Source organism: Papilio polytes, unplaced genomic scaffold (assembly GCF_000836215.1).
Source record: "Papilio polytes unplaced genomic scaffold, Ppol_1.0 DF823935.1, whole genome shotgun sequence".
NCBI classification, from domain to species: Eukaryota; Metazoa; Arthropoda; class Insecta; order Lepidoptera; family Papilionidae; genus Papilio; species Papilio polytes.
The window spans coordinates 465,960-474,651 of record NW_013525269.1 but is presented as its reverse complement, the minus strand read 5'-3'; the positions used below and the strand labels follow the sequence as shown (position 1 = coordinate 474,651).

The following is an 8,692-nucleotide window of genomic DNA, read 5'->3' as shown; positions in this document are numbered from 1 at the left end:
AGGTAAACTTTCAGGTTTTCAGGAATTTCAGGAACGACCAGTTTTCATTCGGAATACAGTATTTTTTGTTTAGGAAAATTTAAACAGATTTATTTTTACAGCTTCTCGTATATTGTCAAGTAAGCGAGACATGTAGACTTTGTATGATAAAAAAAAATACTTAAATCATTAAATTACTTACTATCTCGTTAAGGGCATATGACTAATGTTTTAGTCAGAATGAAATATTACTAAGCTATTCTTTAAATAACGATTAAATAACTAACTATGGTCGTCATATGGTAACACAAATAGATTACGATATAGCACGTCTACTTAGTTTTGATACTTGATACCTATTTGTTGGAGGGAAATCCAAAGATACTGGCGTCTGGAAGAAAGAGGCAGACATATACATATAATAAAATTGGAGTGTCTATAATATCAAAGGAAAAAATCCAGATATCGGGAACATGATGTACTTATGATGCTAATAACGAAAACGGCATTTAATTTTTTTTGTCTGTTTGTCTGTCTGTCGCTGTCGCTTTTGTTCTGGGTTAACTCCGAAACGTCTGGGTAGAATTCGACCGGACTTTCATTGAAGGGTAGGTGACATAGACGGGCATATTATAGGTTACTTTTTTATCTTAATATTGCGTGAAGGAAGCCGGGGGCAACAGCTGGATTATTCCCAACCGTCACCCTACTCTGTTCCCCCGTGAGAATATAAAGTTTTATCCGTCTCACCTTTTAGTCCCACTATCGCCATTAAGGTGACAGATGAAACCGTTATGAAATAAAGTTCCAACCGTCCCCTCATCGCAAAAGGTGGGACGGATGAATCTTTTTATTCTCATCTGTCTCCACGTGGGGACAGAGCGGGCGACGGTTGTGAATAATCCCAAGAGGTAGGCATAATAAAGATTCAGAAATAAATAAATGTGAAATTTGATTAACTAAAACCCTCTCAACCCAACTTTGAGTGCAACTGAAGTGTCCCAATTCTCTATGGAAAGGTACAGGGACTGATTTATGATACAGATGTACAACACACAAAACTACACACGGCTTCTACAAGCGTTCCCTCGCTGATTGCCAGAAAGCAGCAAAATCTCCAGGTTCCTCTGAAGCTGGGCCTGCCGCTACTGGTATTTTAGGTTATGGAGGATTTCCTGTCGTCAAACATTTCCTATGCGAGGTTAAATCATTTTACACCGTAAAATTTATTGGTTTTTAAGTCCCTTTTCCACTGAGCGCGACTATTTGTTACTTTATTAGTGGTAGCCCCCCTCCATCTATATCTATACTAATATTATAAAGAGGAAAGATTTGTATTTTTAGATTTTTGTATGTATTGAAATAACTCAAAAGCTACTGAGCCGATTTTAAAAATTCATTCACCGTCAGAAAGATAATTTATCTGTAAGTAACATAGGCTATATATTTTAATTTCGCGCGGGCAAAGTTGCTAGCAACAGCTTGTCTAAAATATTTCAATTTCAGATAAGTTTTCACAATGTATGCAATGTTTGCAAATTTTCCACCATTTTCGACTTAGTCGTGCGATTAATCGCTTAGTGGAAACCGGATTAAAGAATCATTCTAGAACATTCTAAATGTACCAGGACTGCGGCCGGTCGTATCTGCATTGGACGTATCTACAAGTTCATCGTCGTATGAAGCATGCTAATGAGAATTTTCTATACAAATGTAACCAGTGCGACCTCACCTTCCCTAACAGGTGATTACTATGTTTACAGAGGTCATGATACATTGGCCTGTTTATGTGGTATATATCCATACATCCATTAGTTTTTTTAAGATAATGTTCTAGTATTTTCAAGTAAAAATGTACTCTCTGTGAAATAAGATAGTATTTGTTTGGTTTACGTATTAAAATATAGCATTTCTTTACTGGGAGCAGTTGGAGTGTGGCATATCACAGAAAGAAGATGCACGGCAAGAGTGGACCCGAGGACGGCGGTGGTACCACAAAAATCGCTAGAGATGACTATAGGTACTATATTTTAAAGTTTTGTACGTTTGTTGCCTAGTTCCTTAATCTTGAGATAGATTTTAATGAAATATAATCAAGATATATCGACATTATACATTATTCTTACTAGAAATCTGAAAATCAATAGAAACTTAGTTGTTGAGCTATATTTTAGGTACATTTTAGCTACAAAACCGTCATCGCAACATTTTTAACGTCAACTATGACGTCACGTCAACTTTGACGCGTTTGTTTGTCGTTGGCCGTGCGAAAGGAACCTTAGGTTACAAGGAATTTATTTTAAATACCGATTTGTAAATTCTACTCAGGATACCCTGTCGGGATTGCAGCATGGTGTTGCCAAACAAAACAGCACTTTACGCCCATAGACAGAAGGAGCATAGTGATGTGACACTTTCTATGAGTGATGAACAAGGTATGTGTTACATTACCTATACTTCACACTAGTTGTTCCCGCGCGACTTCATCCGCATAAAATTATGAAAATTTTATTTTATTGTTTACATTTGTCAAATTCAAAATACCAATTACCTTACTGTGGCAATCTTGCTTCCTTGATGTTGGCAGCAGCTTATGGTCTCTTTCCCACATTAAGGTTTTTTTACCATAATATTTACCCCCTAAGTTTAATGACGTGAAAATATATAGCCTAAAGCGTGACGTAAGTGTAGGGCTTTTTACTGAAAAAGAATTATTCAAAAATATGCTGTAATTGCTGACACCTTAGGCAACAAAGAAGTGTGTGTTTACGCTTTATTATAACTTAATTTAAGATAATAAAGCATACAGATAGTTGTGTAAAATGTCAGCAATTACAGTATATTTTTGGATTTTTTTTTACTTACGACACTTTAGGCTATATATTTTCAAGCTGTTAATCTTAGGTATTAGATAATTTGAAAATAATCGTCAAGCAGAAAAGGGACAACAACTACAAGCTGACAACATGAAATAAGAAAGGTTACTGGTAACGGTTATTGTTATTCAATGTCAAAGACTTTCGTTGTCATTTGTACATTTGCAATTAAAAATTTCACAAAAGTAAGCAATAATATGTGTTTATAATTTCATGCGCATGAAGTCGCACGGGAACAGCTAGTATTTCATAAAATTCACTTATCTAGTTAATCCCTTATCTTGTTATCTGGTCAAGTTTTCAGTATTTTAAATTTGCAGTAATATACTAGTCATATTTAAAACAGGTGCTGACGCGCAAGTGCGTACGCACGCGCCGCTAGCGACCTCCTGCAGCAAGTGCGGACATAACTTCAATGAGCCTAGCGCTCTGCAGCGACATCTTAAGTACTTACTTACTTACGTACTAATTTAACAGTGTTAATGCCCGCTTTAACATGTTAGCACTGCAGGGTCGGCACGCCCCCAGTAATACCACGACCACACAGAAGACAGCCGTCAAATGGAAGCAATTCCGTGTTTCGTCTGATGAGTGTGGTGCCGGAGGCCTAATTTAAGTCAATTTCTCTAACACCCTTTTCTTATAAGGAGAGGATGGAAAGGGGAAGTGGATTTGACGGTGGAGGAGATGAATAGGTAGGGAAATATTCACTTTATGCGTCTCCTCCTCCGTCGGACAAGGGTAGACAACGCATCTGCAATTGCGGATGTCTATGGGCAGCAGTCGCTTCGCCATTTTGGCGGATTCAGGTGGCCGCTTGTTAGTTTGTCACTTTATGGTATAAAAAACACACACATCTTTGACTAAACAATCGCACAACTATGCGATTGTTTGTGACTTGGTTCTTCGTAAAATTACTGTCACAATCATTTAAAGTTGACTTAAAATCCTTTAGCATTTAAGACCGTGCGTACCTGAAACTAAACTATCGCATAACTGTTTAGTCTCGCTTTCTTATGAGCTGACAAGGTGTGCACTACTTGCTTTTTAGTGCAACTAAACAGTTGATGGTTGCGAAATAATCGACAATCGCACAACAGTTTGATATTACTACTAGCAAATGAGCAAGCGGCCACCTAAATCCGCCGAAATGGAATCGCCCAGACATTTGTAATAGCAGCTGCGTTGCCTACCCCTAATCGACGGAGGAGACGCACATAAATAGATGTTTTATAAGGTGGCAAACGAGCAAGCGGCCACCTAAATCCACCGAAATGGAAACCATAACTTCTGTCCATAAAAATCCGCAATGCAATGTTGCCTACCCTTGATTGACGGTGGAGGAGAGGCACATAAAGAGGATATACTCCCTTCCTATGCGTCTCTTCAACCGTCGAATTTCCCCTTCATATATCTCCTCTGTCAAATCTTTGTGCGATAGTCAAAGTCTCGTGTCCCACGTGTTAGAGAGGTCCACGGACACGAAGGGGAGGCCCGGGGTGAGCGTGGTCGTGCCCACGCGTGTGCAGTATGTGGCCGCGCATTCCGCTCCGCCTCCGTACGGAATGAACACCTGCGTGTCCACACCGGAGAGCGGCCATACCCCTGTGATGTCTGCGGGGTTGCATTCAGACGGTAGCACATCCTACTATTATAAATGCGAAAGTTTAGATGGATGGATGTTTGTTAGAGTTTGTACCCTAAACGGCTTAACGGATCTCGATGAAATTTGGCATAGATGTAAAGGATAGTCTGGACGAATATAAGCTACTAATTTTTATTTTTTTTAATTTCACGCGGACGTAGTCACGGGTGAAAGTTAGTAATATTAAACTAATCGGGTTAACGGATCTCGATGACATTTGGTATAGATGTAGAGGATTGTCTGGAAGAACACATAGGCTACTACTTAGTTACCTTTTTTTAATTCCACGGGGACGGAGTCGCAGGCGAAAGATAGTTTAAATTAATAACAAATTCCTAATGTAGTTCGACAGCAATGCGTAATCACCGGCTGATTCACTCCGGTGTTCGCGCGTGGGCGTGTGCGCGCTGTCCCAAGCGGTTCCGTATCCGCTCTGATCTGCGCACGCATATGCGACTCAAACATCCCACATATATGATCGTGTTTGAGGTAAGGGAAACTCTTTCTGTATGTTTTTCAGCATTCATTTTGTAGCAATAGGTCGGATGCTCACGGCTGAAGCTAGAGTTTACAGATTACAGGTAAGGTAAAAAAACTATCTAAATGTAATGTAATGTGTTTATTCTACCCTCATCAGATTTCCTGATAAAACCTACATGACATGAAAGAGGACATTTTTTATTTTGTAACCGAGTTACCTAATCCTAGCCTGGCTAGGCTATGTTTAATTGATCTCTGAAGTGATCACAATTATCACAGATAAATTACCTTTCTAACGGTAAAATGTTTTTTAAAATCAGCCCAGTAGATTTTAAGTTATTTCAATACATGCAAAAAAACAAATTTCTTTATAATATTAGTGTAAATTTGCACTCGAAATACGAGCTTAAAGGGGGATATTCCTGTTACATATTGTAAATATAGTTTATATTTTAATGTAGGGCATTATGATTTCAAGGTATGGTGACTCAAAATGCCCTACCTCCCTATCTACGACCTTGCTTGCTCATTTACCATCTGATACATCTTATCCCTGTTTATTACAACAACTTACGTTCGCCCCTTTTTGCAACTTATTACCAAAAAGTACTAACTTAGTAGTAATCTACATAATAACAGAAATCTACCGATGCAAGATTCCAAATTCCTAAGCCCCGTAGTTTGTGCGCTGATTTTTCGGTTACCCTGATTGTGTTCGCGATATCTTCTAAACTATTAGTCCAATTTAAATACTGTAAACGACAATTTTATTCTACATTCAATTCTCCTGATAACAATTTCATTTATTCGGATAAGATTTAATATTGTTTATAAGAAAATATCTAGATATGCCATAAAATTGAAGAATCGATATCGAACTAGTAAAACAGCTGTTTATAAGAATGAGTGGATTTTTAATTCTCAGATGAAAGGTTTGAACCCTACATATGAAGAGATAATGCAACACATTCGAGATAACAACATCACTCACGGACGCATCGTGGAGATCACAAAGATGTCCTTTGAAAAGGTGAATACACAAAAATAGACTTTAATTCAATGGTTTACAGTTCTTTTTTTATGGATGGATTCTGTGAAAGAGGATATGCTTAAGAAAGGAGTGGATTCAGATATGACGGCTGACAGATGTATGGAAGAGAAGCACATACTGTGCCGACCCTCTGTAAGGGATAAAGGCAAGTTGATGATGATGGTTTACAGTTTTTTTTTACTTATTTTTTTGCTATCATTACCGGTTTCCAAATTACAATTAACGATTCGTTAGATATTTGTTTAGATAACTTAAAGAAATGCGCTTCTGAATTACGTAACTTGAGTTTTACTCCGTTGAAACTTAGGTCAATCTAACCCTAATGAGTTACTAGGTTATAATAAAATAGAACCTTTGGCAACCCAGCGTTACTAACGTAGTACTACCAAAGAGATTGTTAAAGTATGGTATACTATTAAATCCAATATGGCCGTCTACAAAATGGCGGATTGTGTTGCAATTGAAGTAGTTGATATCAAATCTCGATAAAATAGTTTTCGTTATTGAAAAAAACTATTGCGTACGTGTGTGTAGGGTACAAGCAGTATAGTGCCGACGACAGCGCGGGCCCTTTCGCTGTTAGGACATGTTCCGCGCACTAAGATAACATGCGAACCTCCCACACCTGTTAATATCGGTAAGTCAATATAAAAATCTCAACCATTAGCAACATTATACATCTTTATCCATAGAGTTTCAACACGCTATCGAGAATACTAAAAAAAAATGTATTTTTGTTTTTTGTATGTAACGCATAAACTCAAAAACTACTGAATCGATTTAAAAATTCTTTTACTATTAGAAAGCTATATTATCACTGAGTAATATAGGCTATACTTTTTACTATTTTTTGTTCTGATTCCTCGCATATGAACTCGTAAAACTAGTATTCTAAATTAACCTAAATCTAAACATTGTTGTACCATCATACAAAGATGCAAAATGATGCTTGAGATAGGTCTCATTCCCTTCTTTTAAATGAAGGATGGGAAGGGATGTAGTTTTGGCAGTGGAAGGGACGTTTTAGATAGGAAAATATGCTCTTTATGTACATCTGCAAATATTAATGTTTATAGACAGCGGTCGCTTATTCGATTTCAGGTGACCATTTCGTCGTTTGCCACTAAAATATCATAAGTAACATTTTTAAATTGTTTTATTATTGAAAATTGTGATGTTAAAAGTGATATTTTTCATAGATATGTTCCAACCAGCACGCCGTGGTCGTGGCATAGCTAAAAACCCCAGAAGACCTAAGATTTTACAAGGAGTCCACGAGGAATCAGAGTTGGACCCTAGTGCTTACACCGTGCCTATCGCTTGCAGTACTGGGGGAGAGGTCAGCTTATATTCTATTTAAAACACTGCCTTTATTAATTGTATCTAAACACTGTTTTAAATTTCACCAGTTTTTAATTTTAGAGGTCTCTACTGTGATGTATAAACATATTATTCCCAACCGTCACCCCGCTCTGTCCCTGCGTAAGAATAAAAAGCTTCATCCGTCTCACCTTTTGCGACTTCTTCTGTTACCTTATTGTGGATAGTGGAACTCAAAAGTGGGACGGATGAAATTTTATTCTCACGTGGGACATAGCGGGGTGACGGTTGGGAATAATCCTAGACTCGTGTAAAGCCAAGGCGGGTCGCCAGTGTTGGGATATTTGTCAGATATCAAATATAAGTGTCATAATAAGTCAAATATTGCAGGAGTTGCCAGAATTGAATGTGGAACTGCTAAACGAGGGCGCGCTGCACAGCGGCCAAGTGGTACAAATACAGTTAGACGACAACATCTGGAATAAAGCTCAGTAATTCTGTTGTCTACTGGCAATTATTTATTCTATATCTATATGCTAGCTGTGGGCTTAGAAAGGTACACAGGGGACATTTGTAGCCCTCTTATTCGGCTTCAATTTTATGTTCCGTGTAACATGACTCTTACGCCCTTAGCATAAGGTTTTATTTTACTTTAACTCCATGGATTATTCCCAACCGTCACGCCACTTTGTCCCCACGACAGATGAGAATAAACCTTTTGAGACGAGGGGACTTGTAACTTATTTTATTTCATAACGGTTCCATCTTTCACCATATAGGTGATAGTGGGACTAAAAGGTGGGACTGATCAAACTTTTTATTCTCACGTGGGGACAGAGCGGGGTGACGGTTGGGAATTATCCAACTGCATGTACAGATAGAGCTCATTCCTGTTGTACGTAGTACTTATTACTTCCATGGCCATTACAGATAACATAATTATTTTTTTTACCATCGAGAGATTAAATAAAATACAATAATTATAAGTTTAGTTGTTTAATTAGAAATAAACTGTTTTTATGTATCTAAGTATAGATTTTAACTGTTTGAATATGAATAAAAACTATCCAAAAATAGTGTTTTATTATTTTAAAATTAAAACTACAATCAATATAAATAAAATAGCTCTCGCCCACGTTAAAAACAGTGAGTAGCCTATGTGTTCTTCCAAGCTATGATCGTTTAAACCAAACTACACCGAGATCTTTTCAGCCGTTTAGGCAACAGATTAATAAATCCATCCATCTATCTAAACTATCGCATTTATATTATTAGAGCGCACAGACACCTTTGACTAAACTTTTTTTTTTATAACAAGGTGGCAAACGAACAAGCGGCCAC

The 8,692-nt window shown here is 37.6% G+C and overlaps 2 protein-coding genes across 3 annotated transcripts in view; both read left to right on the top strand.

Annotated features, from left to right (window-relative positions):
* Positions 1-1,219, top strand: part of LOC106101783 (zinc finger protein 37-like) — an 11,337-nt gene extending 10,118 nt beyond the window's left edge. The window contains exon 17 of the mRNA XM_013281119.1: positions 1,024-1,219. Coding sequence (XP_013136573.1) covers positions 1,024-1,219 — 196 coding nt within the window. The remainder of the gene's footprint in view (positions 1-1,023) is intronic.
* On the top strand, positions 790-8,309 carry LOC106101930 (zinc finger protein 141-like). 2 transcript variants are annotated; one of them, XM_013281310.1, is made up of 11 exons: positions 790-1,180; positions 1,608-1,723; positions 1,907-1,999; positions 2,308-2,414; positions 3,202-3,301; positions 4,323-4,490; positions 4,845-4,989; positions 5,906-6,010; positions 6,566-6,668; positions 7,231-7,370; positions 7,742-8,309. In XM_013281310.1, the coding sequence occupies exons 2-11, from the start codon at positions 1,659-1,661 to the stop codon at positions 7,844-7,846; spliced, it is 1,131 nt and encodes a 376-aa protein (XP_013136764.1). In that variant the 5' UTR covers positions 790-1,180; positions 1,608-1,658; the 3' UTR covers positions 7,847-8,309. The 2 variants fall into 2 exon arrangements, with proteins under 2 accessions (XP_013136764.1, XP_013136763.1); XM_013281309.1 differs by lacking the exon at positions 790-1,180 and having other exon boundaries at positions 1,368-1,723.
* The last annotated feature ends 383 nt before the right edge of the window (positions 8,310-8,692 follow it).

Coding starts and splice junctions, on each gene's coding strand:
- LOC106101930 (XM_013281309.1), top strand. CDS start 1,599: ATGTACCAGGACTGCGGCCGGTCGTATCTGCATTGGACGTATCTACAA. Junction 6,011..6,565: donor CAAAGATGTCCTTTGAAAAG/GTGAATACACAA, acceptor ACGTGTGTGTAG/GGTACAAGCAGTATAGTGCC. Junction 6,669..7,230: donor TCCCACACCTGTTAATATCG/GTAAGTCAATAT, acceptor TATTTTTCATAG/ATATGTTCCAACCAGCACGC.